Here is an 18,531-nt window from a genome sequence, read left to right as displayed (position 1 = left end):
ACCATCTAGCTACTGCTATGGACCCGTAGTCCAGAGATGAACTACTCACGCATCACTTCGGAGGCAGGCATGGCGATGTAGAGGCCTCCGGTGATGATCTCCCTCTCCGGTACGGTGCCGGGAAGAGCTTCAGAACCCTCCCGAGCTAGGGCCGGCGATGGCGGCCACGACGAAACTTTTCGTGGATGGAGACTCAGGTGTTTAGGTATTTCCCGAGATCGTGAATAAATAGGCGGAAGAGCGAGGTCAGTGGATGCCTGGGGGCCCACACCACCCCATGGCACGTGGCCAGGGCCTGGGCCGCGCCATGGCCTGGTGTGGTCATGGAGCCTCTTCGTCTCTCCTCTCGACTCCGTCTTCATTACATTAAAATAGGAAGTTCATCTTTTGTTTCGTTCAATTCCGAGAATATTTCCTATACAACTTTTCTGAAATACAAAACAACAGAAAACAAGAAACTGACACTGTGGCATCTTGTCAATAGGTTAGTGCCGAAAAATGTATAAAAGTGCAACGAAGTGTAAACAAAAAATATATAAATTGATGTAAAACAAACATGAAGCATATACAATTATAGATACATTTGCAACGTATCAGCCCTCCCTAGACCACGGACAGGAGTAGTAGCACGAGGCGCGGATCAAGGCCTGGAAGTGGGCATAGGTGCCGCAAGATCTAGGTATGGAGTCCCCGATCCGAACTCCTAGCTTGATCTGAAAGGTTTTAAACCTGAAATTTTGTCATAAAATTAAAATAAGAAGAAAAAGAAAAAACCTTCTAAGGACCTGTTATGGGCCGGCCCAACAAAATCCGTGAGGGAGGTGCTTGCGTGCATGGACGCACGTGAGCGATGTATAGGAGTTGCCTACTTTTTTCCGCTAAAAAAAGGAGTTTCCTACTTTTTTACCGATGATACAATGAAAGTAATTTTCTAGGAAAATATTTTTATACAAGTACAATAACTGATCATCTTTTTAAATTTTAAAAAAGTTTAATTTTTAACCTTTATTTTTCCAAATATGGGGTGTGTACCACCCGAGAGCTCCTATGCCCTTCTCCTTCCAAACGTTTGCCAAGAAATAGCAGGCTCTATGGGCCTTATTACTACTCGGCCTATATAGTCGTGTTGGGCCATAACATAGCGAGCGTGGATGAAATTGGACACCGAGTAGTGTAGAAGAAGAATCCCCTCGGCGACGGACGCTTCCCTTCTCCAATGCCAATCCATCCCCTCCCTCTACCTCTAGGGACTGAAACCCTAATCCCCATGCCAATCTCGCCTCCAGCCCCCTTCGGCCTCCTCGGGCCACTGTCCATCATCGCCGGCAATGGCAATCGAGACTTCGACAAGTTGCCAGCGCACATCATGGTTCCCGTCGATAGCGAGAGGGCGGTTCTTGTTTCCATCGATGAGCGCGGGAAGTACATGGTGAGCGACCCTTACGCGCGCATACCTGGAATCATAGGCGGGCAAGTCATGGCCACTACAGCCTACGGCGAAGGGCCGCTGGTATTCGTCCACCTTGCCGACGGGCGGTACTGCGGCACATACCCTTTTTCTGCCGCGCGGGTCAGAAGCATCGAGCAAGTCGTCAAGGCAGTCTGTGCTGACTTGAGCCGCTCCCGCCCCTCCTTCCTCCTCCATGGGTATGTCTGATCTCTTCCTTCTCTCAGCATTTTCTCCATCTCTCAACATTATCCTTACAAGAAAGGGAAAAAAAAAGGTTCCCGTTTTACCTTATCAAGTTGGGCGTAGATAAGATATATAAATAATGTAATTGGTATCTTTTGATATTAATATAGGAAAGCGCTGAGCGTCCCCCGGGGGATCAAATCCCGGATCCCCCGGGTTGCCAGCCGTTCGATGCACACGATTAAGATCGCCATATGAGGGTCAACATTCCCGCACGAAAAAAAGAAAAAACACATCTATCGAAGAAAAGTTCATCTCCTCTCCTCACCCGCATGAACTCAGCACGCCGGCGATGTCGACTCTTGCTTGCATCCCGCCGGCGCCAGCAGAACCGCAGCCCGCGCCGTTAGAACCGCCGCCGGCGCTGGCAAATCCGCCGCCGTGCCGGCAGCACCGCCGTCGCTCGCATGCAGCACAGCCGTCCTGGACTTGTAGCTTCGCCGCCAGGCTCGCCGGTGCCCTTGCAGCATGGCGCCGCCGCCCTGTTTGTAGCAACCGCTGCCGGTCTCGCCGGCATCCTTGCAGCATGACGCCGCCCTGTTTGTAGCAACCGCCGCCGGCTTTTGCAGCAACTACCAGCGCCGCTTGTAGCGAATCGCCGGCCTCTGTAGCAGCCGCTAGCGGACACCGGCGCCCTCTGTAGCAGCCGCCGCCGCCTATTGTAGCGGCCGCAGCCCGCCCTGTGTAGTAACCGCCGCCGCCTATTGTAGCGGAAGCCGGCGCGCTGTGTAGCAACCGCCGCCGCCTATTGTAGCGGACGCCGGCGCCGCCTATTGTAGCGGACGCCGGCGCGATGCGTAGCAACCGCCACCGCCACATGTAGCAGACGCCGACGCCGGCGTCCTGTGTAGCAACCGCCGCTGCCACATGTAGCAGATGTCGACGCCACTCGCAGCATCGCCCCCCATTCCTCGCAGCTCCAGCAAACGCCGGCGGTCGGAGTCGCAGAATCGCGCATGTCAACTCCTTCACCTGCGTCGCTTTAGGAGAGGATGACGAGCTCGAGCTCGTAGAGGCGGAGCTTGGCAAAAGGAGATGCCGAGGTATGGGCCAGCAACGCCTGGTTGGGCGGCGGACGCGGCGCGTGGTTGGGAGCCGGTCCGAGCTCTCCGCCGGGATCAGGCGATGCGTGCGCAGGGGCGCGTGGGGAAGGATGCGGGAGAGAGACGGTTGGTGGAGGAAGAAGCTGGTATAGAAAGATAAGGTCCGGTGGGTCCCACTTCATCGCTGATGTTTTGCCACCAGGAAGGACGCGTGGCGTGCAGGCGACCCGGAGGAAGCAACGCAATCCATCGTCCGGGGGAATAGGAGCGTTTTCCTTAATATATTCCCTTTATCGAAAAAAAGATATATAAATAATACCGTGTAGCAAAAGTTAGTTATGTTAAGGATTGTTTATGGATCTCCTTAAATAATTTTTTCTCTACTTAACGAGTCCATCTGCCTGTTCCACTTCAGGCATGAAGAAGACGCCCCGCTGCAGCAACCGGGTGCTTCATCCTCCAAGGGACTGCTCCACACTGCAACACTGGATGCCACCTCCTCGATCTGTCCGCAAGCAGAGGCACTAACTCTTCCTGGGACACCCATTTTCGCCCGGGGACAGCCTGATTGGGGTATGGAGTTTTACATCAGGCCTGGTCATGGAGGGTCATTCCACACATATCCGGATGTGGGCGGCCCGTTTCAGTCCATAGAGCAAGCTGATAAGGCTATTGATAAATACCTTCATGGCCGCCGCCATCCAAAAATGTAAGGTTTCTCAACTTTCTGTTTTTTTTTTCATTGCTTTGTATATCCTTTTTTGTATATTCAAACAGGGCAACATAGCCACATGCTTCTCTCATGTAGGCAACAAAATATAAGCACACTTCTTACGGCACAAATCAAGATAATAAGGAATGCCCCTGAGTTGGATTATAGACAAGCTAGCAAGTTGATGAAAAAAATATACTCCCATACATTAATTTCTATATTCCTTTGTGGGTTGGGGGGATTATAGTTGGTATAACATTATTTTTTGACAATCTGTGAGTTACTGACATATTGCATAAATTGTTATGATGTCTGAAATTAACGAGGTACACATAGATGCTAAGCATTAAAAACTGGCTTGAATGAAACCCAGGGGTGGGTGATCTTTTAGTTTCATATTGGCGTTTTTTATCTGAATTAAATTTTGCACAATTGGCTAGCTTTTAGTCAGGCGCAACAAGCCAACTCTGTTTCCTCATGTAAGATCGTGATAGCCAGAACAGTTAGTTCCACAAAGTGGTCAAAGTAGCGCAATAAGACAAGACTAACCCCTATACGAAAATGAGATAATGGCTGCATCTGTTTGTTGCTTTGAGAACTTGTTTAGTTTAGTTTTGTTGATTTGACATAAATACATGGTATCACTTTGTGTTCTGAATTATGTACGCTCGGGCGAAATACTATTCAGTTTTTTGGTTAGTTTGACATAAATGCATGATATCACTTTGTACTCTCCACTTTTGATGAAATACAGTGTATTAGATCTTATGGAGGTGCTCTTATCTAATCTAGGTGCATGGAGCAAGCTGGTGTTTCTCTGCGGGAGATGGGTATACGCCGGTGTCTTTTCTGGCCTGATGGCACGATGAAGAAGCGTACCAAGTCATATATATTTCAGAAAGGCCATGAGCATATGTGCAGGTTGGTCCGCGCTGTGGTGGACCAGTATAACGAGTATCACAAGCTCGGAGAGGTTCGTTCTCCGTCTTTCCACACAAGATACTTGTGTCGCTACTAGAATAGCACTTCATTGTATTCATATAGCAGTTTCTTATCATATCTATGCTTCTTATTTCAGGATCGTAAGTATGAACTGAAAGATGTTACAGAACAACAGTCATTTCATGAGGACGAAGACTGGTACCGCCATTTGAATATCACTGCAAGTTCTGAAGGGTTTGACAAACAATTCTTTGTTGAACTAAAAAATACAAGACAAGAAGGACTTAGACATGCAGAATGGGTAGTCAGTTGTTTCAGCATGGTTGACTCTAATGATAATGGTATTCTATATATATTCTTGCCTTAAGTTGAATACAGTTTGTCTGTTGAATGGCAACTAGTTAGTCATCTTTCTGCCCCATTTTAATGAAGGTTACTGCAAAGGTTGTCCAAATGATGTGAAGCACCCAAACAAAGCTGACGCATACAGTGGTGGTCAAGTGGGCCCAGAGGAGATACTTGAAGATCCGAATCCATGGAGCGACTCTGATGAAGATGTATGTTGATTTATTTCCTTTTGTATGCTTTTAACATGCTTATTTTAGTTACATGTCTGCCCCCTCCCTCTTTTACAGGAGACCAGTAGGGAGCGTAGGATAAGACGTAAGTATGATGTTCCGAGGAAACCTTTTGTGTACCCTGCGTGTGCTACACCCAAGCCTGGGCACGTAATGTGAAAGACAAAGGAAAGTGGAGAGAGGAGGGTGCCGGAGAGGAACATCAATGTTTGTAAGACATTGGTAGCTTTCCCATTTCCTGTTTGTAAGACAGAAAAAATGCATCTTAGATGGACTTTCTGGATTCCAAAGTAGATGGAAGTTTTATTGTGCATAGCTTTTCTTCTGGTTTGTATTGCAACATTCCATTCATGAAAGTTGTGAATGAACCAGAGAAGACCAGCTCTGGTGCTTTCTCCCCCTGTAGTATATACTGATGTTAATGTGAAGATGTTCAGAGTACAGGTATTGTACTATTTGTTTAGTCAGGTTTGACTGTTTAAACCATTTATATGCACATCTCGCTTTATTTTGTTGGTAAACTAGTCAAAATTTGATGGGCTGGCAAACAAGACGAAGGTTTGCAGCAGCCACTATTGCTGGAGACCAAGATTATCACACTTCCCTTCAGACGTAGATAGCTTAGTTCTTCGAGTAAACATAGCCAGCGGTACGACAATAATCTTTTCCTGCTGGCTGGATTACAATTTATTAAAAAAAACTTGACCAATGATTTAATAAATTAATATTCAGGACAAAAACCCTGTTTCCTTTTGAAATTTAAAACTGGGTGCCGAGTTCAGAAGTAACATAGTTTAGGACAAACGAAAAGCGTAGCTGGCAATAACGCTGGATCACAACACACAGGAAAAGAACATAAAACTCATCTTGGATCACTGCTGGCTTAAGGTTAACTTGAGTAGTCTTCTTTTTCTTCAAAGACCAAATGACGATCTGTAGTGGGGCTCTGAGGAGCAACAGGATATGCTGGGCAAATGTATCAACCTTGTCTAGATGCACACCCTTGAACAGAATCCTCCACTTGACTTGACTGTCTTTAAGATCAACCAACCCAAACTGCATTGTTAAAACTATTACCTCCGTTCTGTTTCGGAACGGAGGTAGTAGATCATTTCTGCATTTCCAAATGTGCCACATAGCACAAGTAGAATTCACCCTGAGGTTAAGAAGATAGATTTAATGCAACCACACAGTCAAATAACATATGATGAACAGATTCTTTATCGGAATAAGAAAAAAACAGAGTCCTCAGGTTTGTTCATGCCCCTCCTTATCAAATTGTCTCTGGTCATTGTTATACTGTGAGAGATAAGTCAGGGAAAGAGCAGATTTTTGGGAGGAGCTAAGCACACTTGATGAAACTCCTTATTCTTATCTAAACAGGGCCACCTAACACGTTACTCCCATTCATATCTCCGTGGCATTACGTTGTGTGTTATTGAGTACTACACACAGCTGTATTAATGTAACGGCATTAATGTGAGTTATGCATGTTGTTTTACAAACTTCGTTCGTGATGAAGCTTGAATTGGTCCTCTGTACTTGCTACAGTATATACCTTTTCTAGCTAAATAAATGTATCATACATATCAGTGTGCAATTTATGGCAGCCTAATTCCATAGGCTGCAGCAAAGCATGACCAAAAGACACTGAACAATGTAGATTTCACCAGTGAAACAAAGCCCTCTAATATATCTTCTATTTTATTTACGACGGCAAAACATGTTACAAAGGATAGTGACATGGCTAGAAACACATGCAGACCCACGACACCTATCACGTACTGGTCGAACACAATGTAGGCGGCGAGCCTACAGACCTGCGACATGTATCACATAGTGATCAAACACAATGCAGCCGGCAGGGCAAAGCTCACATCTCCATGTAGTTACATGTAAAATTGGTGATTTGTGCAAAAGACAGACAAAATGAGTAATTTCAACAACGGACACAACAACAATTCCGTCCACCCTGTGACCCAAATAAGCACGGTCAGTGGTCATACTTTTTTTCGATAAAGGGAATATATTAATATCAAGAAGATACCAATTACACCCAGCCTCTGCAACAACGCATCACCCTAATGGCACTACGGATGCACACAGCCAAAAAACAAGAAAAGAAAACTAAGAAACAAAAGTCGCGCTACAGTATCTCGGGCCTAACAACAGCAATACATCCACCGCCAAGACAACACATGAATTACAGACTCTCCAAAAACGACGCCTCCAAGAAGGGAACAGTGCTCAAACACCGTCGCCGCCCGATCAAAGATCTGAGGTTTTCACCCTGAAGATAGTCCCCGCTCTCAAAACAATGCCTCCACCAAGATCATTGCCAGGCACAACCAATTAAGGCCAGACCTTGGATTTTCACCCTAAAAGGTAGGACTCTGCACTTCACCTGTGTTGTCGCCCCCACTTTCATACCGCTGCCTTGAAGCCCGGAACACCAAGCAAGTCCCTCAACAGCGCAGAGACTTGAACCTCCCTTAGCTAGTCCTCCCCTCTGGCCTTCATGAAATTCTCTTCTTCCGACTTTCATCATGGATCCATAGTCACTTGGTGTCAACACAGAAAAAGAGCTTCGCGCCGCTCCCTCCAGAACCAATCGGTCGGAATAAAAACATGGGTGCGCACGACCGAATACCTCTGATCCAGCAAACTCCAGGCAAAAGCACTGTTACATTCGCCGGCGGAGCCTTCCGGAACTCAACACTCCGGCCAGATCACGAGTCCAGGCCTTCGGTAGGTCCTCCTCTTCATGCAAGAGAGGCCCTAGGACCGCTGCCTTTATTCAGGTCGGACCCCCACGTCGGCGACCATCCTGGGCTGGCCACTCCAACCCTCCACCGGCGACACCATCGCCGGCTTCCAAGCACCTCCATCTCGCCGCCGGAACACGGTGATAGATCAAAAGATCCACCACCACCAACCGCAGGCCGATCCTCTCCGGCGAAGAAGAGGGTCACCTCCACCGTCGAACCCAAGGCTGCTGCCCCGGGCGTCCTCGTACCGCGGGAGAAGCCCAAGATCATCGCCCCTCACCGGCGAGAGGCGGAGGGAAAGGCGCTGCCCGCCTCCACCAGCCACCACCACCGGCATGCCGCCGATGGGAGGCGGGGAGGCCGCAGCCCGCAGCAGGATCGTCCCCGGGAGGACCGCCGCCGCCCCTCCATCCTCGTCCGATCACCGCCGCCCCGGGAGGCGGAAGGGCCGCCGCCGCGTGAGAGACTCCTTGTCCGCCGTTCTCGACGCGTCACGAGGGAGGGCCCCCGCCGCCGCCACGCCCCGAGATCTTTGCCCCGGCGGCGGCGGCGGCGGGAGGGTTGGGGTGCGGGACGGTTGGGGTTGGGGTGCGGGGGTGCCTACACCAGCTACCAGGAACGCAGCGATGATTCACGGAAGAAATAGTACACTTGGAGTCACCGATTCGCCTCTTAATAGACCTCAATTATAAACGAGCAGTAGAGTACTTCTCAGAAAAATGCCGGTACAATCCACGGGCAATTTCGTCCGAAGTCGTATTAGCCGTCGCACAAGCAAGATTCACATGAATTTCCTATGTAAATGCAAGGATTAGAAGTTCTTGAAAACTCTACTTCAGTGAAAAGTGGAATGTGTTGCAGCCTCAATGTATTTTGTCTTCCTGACCAACTGTAGTCAGTTAAGAATTAAAGGTGGCAAGGCTTTTTCCAACGGTGATTCCTCAAAATCAAAAAGAAAAATAAGTTGCAGCCTGCGGTCCAATGGCCACGCCAGCGCCTCATTGCACACTTTCCACTGGAGGATTCTTCATGAGTTCCAAAGCCTTCCTGCTAAAATTCAACCGGATGGAATGGAAATATCAGCTCTAACATAAAAAAAACTCTTGTATGGAACTCTAACAGACACAAGTGGCGCTAATAAACAGAAGTTCTTCAGTCATTTCGCACGACAGTCAACTGCATCTTATCAGTATAACCGTACTTTGCGAACCTAAGCCATACTAGCATTTGGAAGACGCTCAAAACAGATAAGCATAAGAGAGTAGGTTACCGTAATTCACTCTCAGTTTCTGCATTCCCAGATCCAACTTTTGTGCATCCAAGAGAGCGTCATGGGCTTGCTCGTACTCCTGGGATTGCAGACAAAATCAAGGAACGCGATCAGACTGCTGTAAGATAAATTTGAAATGCTAACTGAACATACGTCCAAGCTAGATGCACCTTGAGTAGCATGTGAGCTGGAGCTTGACGGTAGCAAGCCTTTGCCCAATCAGGTCGCAACAATCTGCACCTGAGAGCATCTGACAAAGCACCTTCACCATCACCCACGGGCAGTTTACAAAGACTCATGTTTGCATACAGTGTCACACTCTCTTTATGACATATTGCCTACAATCAAACAATATAGTTCATGGAAATATTATTCTCAACTTAAAACGATGTTGCGGAGAAGTTTTATTTTAACGCTTATTTACGGGCTAGCAGGTAGAAAGCTGTCTTAAAAACTTACTACTTAGTAATACGCACAATGAAGTTATGGAACAAGTTCTCTTACTAGATTGATAGGGGCTTGTTCAACTTACATGTACCGATATATGGTGAATCTGGGTACAGTTGACTAACCATTTGCTAGCACATCCAACACATTAAGAGAAGCACTAGACACTAGAAAAGCATATGAATTATTCATATTAGGCTATTAGCAGAGAAGAAGAAAAAACTTCATATGGATTCTGGGTAACTCATTTATTTATTTTCTACATGCGCAGATGATGTCAACATAATTTTCTAAGTGAAGTCAAATTTTCTTACTGTGCATATTAATTTCCATCAGCTAAGATCAGTTCCAATCAGTGAAAAATCACGTCATACAATCAAGATGCAAATATCATTTTGCAAAGAGTACAGCGATTGCCTTATCTTAACAGTTGATCTTATCAGGTGTAAGGTGTTTGTACTTCCCAATCTCTGAAGCAGCATTATTTTTCCTCAGTGATTCCTACTACCATTTATCCAGGTAAAAAAATCATCATACTATGTTCTATTACCGAATTGATAGTGGATGCCACACATGGGCTCATGATGACTATTGTTGGGTAGCATTCTTATTAGGTCAGGGCCATATATTATCTCTGCATGATCATGGTGCCCTTCTAAATTACCATTTGTAGTTTGTTCTCAGCTAGTCGGCACTTAACGACTTTTTTTATGATTTGCACAAGTTGGGCACCTAAGAAACATCCCATAAATAAGTCATGATTATCTCGTTGTAAATATGGTGTCATGCATAAGTAGCCACAACTTACAATAACACTCAATGGACAAATTCAGGACTGAAGAACAAAAGATGGCTTAGCGTTCAAGCAATACCCAGTACGAAAACAGCATAGGAACAGAAAATATCATACCATTGCCTTTATATCTTCAATTTTTGCACGAGAAATTACCCCCTCAGGTCTCCAGTATGGGACATTTGGATTTGGGGAAGTCGAATGAAACAGCATTCCAACATCTTCACTGCAATCTCGTAAGGCAGCAGGCTCTACTGGCAACCTACCTGATACCAAATGTTGGTGCAGCCCGAGGCTGCACCTCTTCTTCCCTCTCACTCGCAGCTCACGGACAGAGGTAGAAGAAGAAAGACACACAGATTTTGCCGGCCGGCGCACGGAGCGCCGCCGCGGGCGCACCGACGCCCAACTCTCTTTTATTCAGCTGGCTCGTACCACTCTATTTACATCAACGATTACAGGGTGACTTATAGCAGCGCGCACGCACACCAACTGCCGAGCTCTACACGCGCACGTACGCACGCAGCTTGATCCGTGCGCTCCGGCCAGACGCACCACGCGCACGAACGCGTACGACGCGGCTGCCTCCAACAGCTAGCAACGACCCCTAGTGCATGCAGCTCTCCACGCATGTAGCTAGCTAACAAACTAAACAAATCAAGATTAATGCTATCAATTTCCCTCCTAATCTTGACTTGAGGTTGCCGGTGTTGCTGCAGCTGCCGCCGCCTTCATCGTCACTGGCCGCCCCTACGGCCTCCGTCCTACGCGGCCACCTTTGCCGCTGCTCTCGACCAAGAACAACACTCAGTAATCGCCTCGCGCACGAACGCGTACATCTTCTCCGGTGGTAAATGTTAGCAATAAGCCATGGCGTTCATGGCATGCACGGTGGACCGGCGTGAGCGCGCCAAGGTCGGCTCCGTGCACGGCATGGTGTGCGCGTGTGGCGTGTGTGTAGTGCGTCCGTTAGTTGCGTTTTTGTTAGTAGCTAGCTAGAAGATCGGAGGACTTAGTCCAGCGGCCGGCCGGCCGCAGCGATCGTGCGTGTGCGAGCTGGGGCATGCTGGTCATGGGTGGAGAGCTGCATGCGTGGAGAGCTGCATGCACTAGGGGTCGTTGCTAGCTGTTGGAGGCAGCCGCGTCGTACGCGTTCGTGCGCGTGGTGCGTCTGGCCGGAGCGCACGGATCAAGCTGCGTGCGTACGTGCGCGTGTAGAGCTCGGCAGTTGGTGTGCGTGCGCGCTGCTATAAGTCACCCTGTAATCGTTGATGTAAATAGAGTGGTACGAGCCAGCTGAATAAAAGAGAGTTGGGCGTCGGTGCGCCCGCGGCGGCGCTCCGTGCGCCGGCCGGCAAAATCTGTGTGTCTTTCTTCTTCTACCTCTGTCCGTGAGCTGCGAGTGAGAGGGAAGAAGAGGTGCAGCCTCGGGCTGCACCAACATTTGGTATCAGAGCCTTGTCGATCCGAGGTGCGGCTGTGGTGCGCGGTCAGTCCGCGACGAGCACGGCGGAAGCGGAGGCGGCGAGGGGACGCCGTATGTGCGGCGAGCGCGGCGACCGCGGCGGACCTGCGTGGTGGCGCAGAGGCCGCGGTGGCGCGGCATGGCGGCGGCGTGGAGGAGCTGCGCGCCCACGGAGGCCGTAGCGGCGCCATGCGACGGCCATGGAAGAAACTCGGCGTGTGTCGCCGAGGAAGAGGACCGCGTCCTGGGCGCGCCGGGCTGGCCGCGTTGCCTGCGTTAGTGCGCGGCATGGGCGTGAGCTGGAGGCGTGTGGAGCGCGGCGACAGTCGCCAAGGAGGAAGAAGATCGAGCTGCTCGAGCGGCCGCGTTGCCTGCGTCAGTGCGCGGCATGGGCGTGAGCTGAGGGCAGGCTGATCAAGGCGGAGGGAAGCCGTTCGTGCGGCGGGTGAAGGCAGCTCGGGCGGCCGTGTTGCCAGCGTGCGTGCGTGGCATGGGCGCAAGCAGAGGGTGTGCGGACCACCGGAGAAGATGTACGCGTTCGTGCGCGAGGCGATTACTGAGTGTTGTTCTTGGTCGAGAGCAGCGGCAAAGGTGGCCGCGTAGGACGGAGGCCGTAGGGGCGGCCAGTGACGATGAAGGCGGCGGCAGCTGCAGCAACACCGGCAACCTCAAGTCAAGATTAGGAGGGAAATTGATAGCATTAATCTTGATTTGTTTAGTTTGTTAGCTAGCTACATGCGTGGAGAGCTGCATGCACTAGGGGTCGTTGCTAGCTGTTGGAGGCAGCCGCGTCGTACGCGTTCGTGCGCGTGGTGCGTCTGGCCGGAGCGCACGGATCAAGCTGCGTGCGTACGTGCGCGTGTAGAGCTCGGCAGTTGGTGTGCGTGCGCGCTGCTATAAGTCACCCTGTAATCGTTGATGTAAATAGAGTGGTACGAGCCAGCTGAATAAAAGAGAGTTGGGCGTCGGTGCGCCCGCGGCGGCGCTCCGTGCGCCGGCCGGCAAAATCTGTGTGTCTTTCTTCTTCTACCTCTGTCCGTGAGCTGCGAGTGAGAGGGAAGAAGAGGTGCAGCCTCGGGCTGCACCAACACTACCCAACTGGGACACAAAAGGAAAACAAAATGTCATTTATTTTAAAAATTAACAACATGAATAAAGAAGAAAACTATAGAGATTATAACAAAAGAACCCGAACATTTATGTGACTTACAATCGATATACAAAAATCTATTATTGCCAGAAAGAACAAATAGACGAACTTGCATGCAGGACTCCACAACTCGTACAATCCATTTGAATGAGTACTGTAATTAGTATGAATATGCATGTTTACCTTCATATTGTGACCCCCAGTAGCAAGTAGCTTTCCATCTGATAATGAGTGAAAGCATGCAACCTTCTTTGCGCTTGCCCCAGCTGAATAAATCTCTCGGAAAGTGAACCCTGCGTAAAACACACGCAAAATTGAATACAAATAAAAAGTCTGATAGAAATTAAAATAGTGTAATAGCACAATGAGCCAACAATTTAATTCTACAGTTTCTAGGTAATTCTTGTTTGTAAAGGGCCGAAGGTACGCATGGCACTTTGTTTTCATGCTAACTTGACCTAGTTGAGTTTACCCGATTGGACCTATTTAATAGACCAGTGATACTAATACACGGCTGACCAAGGGAACCAGTGCAGATAATTGTCATAAGCCTTATGACTAAACAGCTGGACCAGAGTATCAAACCTTTAGTACAAGCCATGCAACGTCCTCGAGCGTCTCTCGGACCTGAAAAATCATCACGTGAGAAGAACGAGTCCACCTTATGTCCCAAACAGTCATCCTTTCGAAAACGATACGTGTCAACCTACAGAAATCAAGGGACAAAAGTATCAACCAATAAAACAATGATACTCCAAGCTAGCTCACCAACATCAATGTTGGCTAATAATATCTGTTTGTCCAAATAATTTGAACTAGTGACCAACTTACAATCTGGTCAGTTGGTGATTCCCTAGCCCCTGCTGCGTCAGCACCTAAAACAGCTAAGTGACTCGATATACTGGCATTATGATGCATCAATGGCATTGGTACGGTGTTTGTGAATGGGTTTGAGGATGCCAAGCTGGGGATGGGGCCAGTAGTATTCATAGTACCAGAGCTGTTAGCTTGACCAGATGATGAGATAGGCCGTTTGTGCTTTCGCCCCTGTTGATTCTTTAAGACGTGCAAAACCATATCAGAGTTTGGGTTTACGAATTTATGAAAACTGAAATATTAAAAAAAAGGAAAGACAAAAGAAGATAGTATTATGAAAAAGTGATAAAATCAACATAAAATTCACGAATGCGACTTCATGTCCTCTCGGGCTACACACTTCAACAATATTAACTGTGCAACTGCTTATAAGAGTACTCAATGGATATAAAATACTATATCTTAGCTTGATGCAAATAATGTGAAGATAGAACAAAACGTACCCTAGCACTTGATGGTATATCTGATAGGCCCGAGGAGCCATGAGATAAATCCCTTCCCAATAGTAATGTTGGTATCTTATTGACAATTGGAATCATCTGGCGATGCTCCAATGCCAGCTTAGAGTTCAGTCCACCAAGCTAATAAACAGGAATTAGGATGTTATATAAGAAAGTAACCCATGTATAAATGAGGTGGTTGACTCAAACTATAAGTGAACATCAGATAGAGACAATTGTTTGCACCTTATACCTTATCACAGATCTTTAGCAGAACATTAATGCAGTGCCAATCATTCATATTATTACTAGGAACAAAGCATCGAGTCACTGTAGCCATCTCACCAAGGATTTTCTTCTTCCAGGGCTCTTCAAAACAATTAAAAAATTGTTATGTGAAGAATCTATGAGGTGCAAAAGAAATTAGTTGCGCAGCCGTAAATATCACAATTCTTACTCTCTGTTGCTACATAGAAGAGAGATTCAGGGGGAGGAGGAAGGTTTGCTTCAAATTGTTTTGACATCCCATCAATCTTTACAATAGATGCACATGTCCTAGTTTGGATGTCTTCAACCAATAGCTGGAAATGAAAATTCAGAACATTTGCAAACATGAGTTCTTTTATACATAAAATAGGAAAAGCATAAAAGAAAAATGTTATGTCAATACCGTTGGTGCAGACAGAACCCAACCGTCTATTTTAATGGTGCAAGAAGAAGAGATTGTATCATCATCATATCTGATACATTTTCGAACCTGTAAATGCAATCCAGCAAAACCGTATTAGAAGCTCCTACCAAAACCAATCAAAGATATCTTGACTAATTGATTTCCACAAGATAAAATTCACTCAGTCATTTCATTGTTAATAAACCAACCTGGGACAAGCTTTTGGTGGGAGCAGTAGAGCTCGAGGTGTTGTTGCCATCTGGGGCACTGAAGAAGCTTGACATGTTGTTGCCATCAGGGGCAGCCCCAGATGATCCCAGGGTACCATCATTATCATCAGGGCCAGCCACAATCAAGCCTGTTTCGTCAGATGGAGGAGGTGGAGCACGGCACTGCAAAGTGTAAACACCACTGTAAATTTGATCGAAGTACACTTTACCGACACCATCCTTCCTGGGCCGTTTCTTGGAGTTCAAGAAAACAAGAAATTCTCTGCCCCCATCAGCGCCTGTACTGGACCATGTGGGCACCCATAGACTGTCTCTTTACACCAGGTGGACTGAACTCGTATATTGCATCTGGTTTTAAGTCCTTGAACTCTGGACTAACTGGGAACCCACCGATAACCGAGCCACCACTAGCTATGATATTTTCAAAATCTTCAAACATCATATCTTTGTGCAACTGAAAGCCTGAGATCTTGATTATCTTCCCACCAGGCCATTCCTTTGATTTTGAGTACGCCATGACTCCATCTCTTAGGAAGATCTTCAATGCAGTTTTTGGCCTGTCTTCCCTGGTACGGTAAACAGAACTCTGAACCTGCCCTATAAGGGCCTTGATTTCAGTCTCATACTGTGTCACATAGGTATCATAATCGAAATAGATATCTGGCTGTCGGTCAGGTTCTTCAATTGCTAGCCATCTGCGGATATCTTGTTCGGCCGCATACAAAATGGCACAGAGGAAACATGTTTTGAGCAGCTGATTACGGACTGATCCCAGAATGTCGACATTACCCTTGGTTCCTACGAACAAGGAGTTGTGCCAACCAAATTCATAATCTGGCAAACCACCAGACACCTATTGCAAATAGAAAAAATATTGATACCAGTTAGGCGTGTTTATATGAATTAGATTCGAACAAAGAGCTAGTATGGATGACGAAAACAAGCTGAGAATTTCTAGACCTATATTACATACACTATGTCATTTCTGTGAGATGGGAAAATAGTTCATGGAAGAAAGGTCACCAAAACCAGTTCCCAACAGCAAGAATGACGACTACTGAGCAACATACCAAGATGACTTTGTTTCTGGCATAATCAACACTCAGATGTGCAAGGTAACATCAATTTGCATTTTACAATTCCAAGGTGATATGATGCCTGTTATACCAAGTACAATTGCAGAGAGGAGGCAGATCATATAACCTACTGAACCAATATCAGGTAGGGTGATCAGGCGAAACAACATATATACAAGAAAAGCCAATGAGATTTTTAGCTAGCATTTCTGAAAATTGTGTAACTTTGTGAACAGATGGATGTTCACCATGATATAACAAATAACATGTACAGTAGAATTGCAAATTTGGTGCAAACACATGCCCATACACAGTTTCCATCAGTATAGCAAATTTGGTAAAGCCTATGACCAAAATTTGCAACTGCGCATGGCATACCATGATGAACATCCATGTATTTTCCAAGAAAACATCTATACTTTTCGAAGTGACCAAAGAGGATGGTAGTGTGCACAACCATGTATGTATGCGGCTATATATATATGCGCTAATGGACACAAAAGCCCTCTTCTGCCAATCCAAAGATGCCTACTTTGAATCATCTTAACGCGCGCTGAGCTGAAGAGAAGCCGGGTTTTTGAAATTGGTGATAGAGACGGATGAGTCTGTTTACCTCGAGTCCGCCGTGCCGTTCCTCTTCCATCGGTGGGGGTGAGGCGTCATCCGACGAGGCCGAGCTTGAAGGCGAACTCCCCGGCTTCCTCTTCATCCGTCTTCCCCTCTTCCTCTTCCTCTTCTTCTCCCCCTTCCCGCCCGCCATCGGGAGTCAGGACGCGACGCGCCTCTCTCTCACCGCTGGTTTACCTCGCCGACGAGCGGCGCAGTCTTCAACCGGTCACCGCCGCCTCCAACTCCTCCTCCTCCTCCTCTCCTATCCGTCGCTCTCTCTTTTTCTCGTTTGGGATCCTACACTGGCTGGTTCTGGCGGCGTCTCCCTCTGCCTCACGCACGCCGCCTCCGCCTCGCTGCGACGGGGGCTATGGATTGGTGCGGCGGCTTCCCATTCTTTTTTTCTTTTGCTACTGAGTTTCTTTTGGTCCAGGATTGATGAGCGCCAGAGCAAGAGAGAGAGCTTGGGACGGGAAATGCGCAGTCTTTCATCCCGTAACCCGAGGCAGTTTGAAGTTTTTTCCGAAACAACCCTGACGTACCACATAATATCACTGCGGTACCAATCTTGCCTCCTGCATTCCCACCCGTGCTAGTCGATCTTCATGGTGAGGGCATCACCACCTTCAGCGGCGCGACGCATCGTGACGGGAACGTCCGCTGCGACGGAAACCCGGCGTATATTTGCGCCTGGAATGCGTCGCGCCGGACGCTACGCAGACGCGCAAATTGTCCGCGCGTGTCTCTATCGGACCCGCCTGGCAGCGAGCATGTATCGAGGTTATCGCTTCCACGGTCAGCGCTTCTGCGTCTGCGGCGCAACCTTCGCCATCAATGGCGTGGCTGCCTCTTCTGCGCACGCACTTGCGGGTGGCGGCTGGGCTTCTGCGCCGCCTTCAATCGCATCGTATCCCGCGCGCGGCCGGTCTTATAAGTCCACCGGCCCCGTTCCTCCATCGCCCACACATCCACTCGCACCACCACCGCCGTAGCACCATGGGGAAGAAGAAGAATGACTTCGAGGCGTCCGACAGCGGCACGAAGGAGGAGCGGCCTGGCAGGGTGCCGATGCCCGTCAGCGTCGGGAGGTTGATGCACATGCCTGGCGGCTGGCGGCTCAGCTACCGCCGGGTGCCCATCCCTCCGGTGCCTGCGCGCGAGACAGATAGGACCGCCGAGATCTGGCGTAGGAGGCGGTACCTGCCGCAGGACCTCCGCGCCGATCCGGCGTACGCCATCGACTCCGATAGCTGGCATACGTATCTCTCGACCGAGAGGGATCGGAGGAGGAGGGCGGGCTTCATAGGCGACAGGGACTTTCCCTTCGACCGTCCACCGCTGCCTCGTCCTCGACGACAACAGGCGCCGACGCGTGCGCACCAGGCTTCGTCGCGTGCGCAGTACAACGACGACCACGACCACGACGAATACGACGACGACCATGACGACTACATCGAGGCGCTGGCGTACCACAACGAGGAGGTCAAGGACGACAGTGACGACTATGTCGCGGTCGTCTTCCAGGAATGGCAGCTGGCCATGGCGGAGGGCCGCAAGTTCGAGTTCCCGGACAACATGACGGACGATGAGATGGCGAAGCTCGGCGTCCTCGTCTCCGAGAACGACCCACCTGTGCAGCCACCGCTGCCCCGCTACGCCACCGGCTTCATGCCGCCGGGCCTGTCGGAGGATGAAGCCCTACGACTGGCGCTACAGGACTCGGCCGTGCCACAACCGCCGCCGTACAACCCCTGGGCTCCTCCACCGCC

At 48.7% G+C, this 18,531-nt stretch overlaps 1 protein-coding gene across 1 annotated transcript; it reads left to right on the top strand.

Moving 5' to 3' along the window:
* The first annotated feature begins 1,229 nt into the window (after positions 1-1,229).
* Positions 1,230-5,376, top strand: LOC124666662. The gene is made up of 6 exons (XM_047203998.1): positions 1,230-1,647; positions 3,152-3,445; positions 4,241-4,421; positions 4,527-4,731; positions 4,823-4,947; positions 5,026-5,376. Exons 1-6 carry the CDS (start codon positions 1,268-1,270, stop codon positions 5,125-5,127), a joined length of 1,287 nt encoding a protein of 428 aa, XP_047059954.1. The 5' UTR covers positions 1,230-1,267; the 3' UTR covers positions 5,128-5,376.
* The last annotated feature ends 13,155 nt before the right edge of the window (positions 5,377-18,531 follow it).

Source organism: Lolium rigidum, chromosome 6 (genome assembly GCF_022539505.1).
Source record: "Lolium rigidum isolate FL_2022 chromosome 6, APGP_CSIRO_Lrig_0.1, whole genome shotgun sequence".
Taxonomy (NCBI): domain Eukaryota; kingdom Viridiplantae; phylum Streptophyta; class Magnoliopsida; order Poales; family Poaceae; genus Lolium; species Lolium rigidum.
This window is presented reverse-complemented; position numbering and strand designations above follow the sequence as displayed.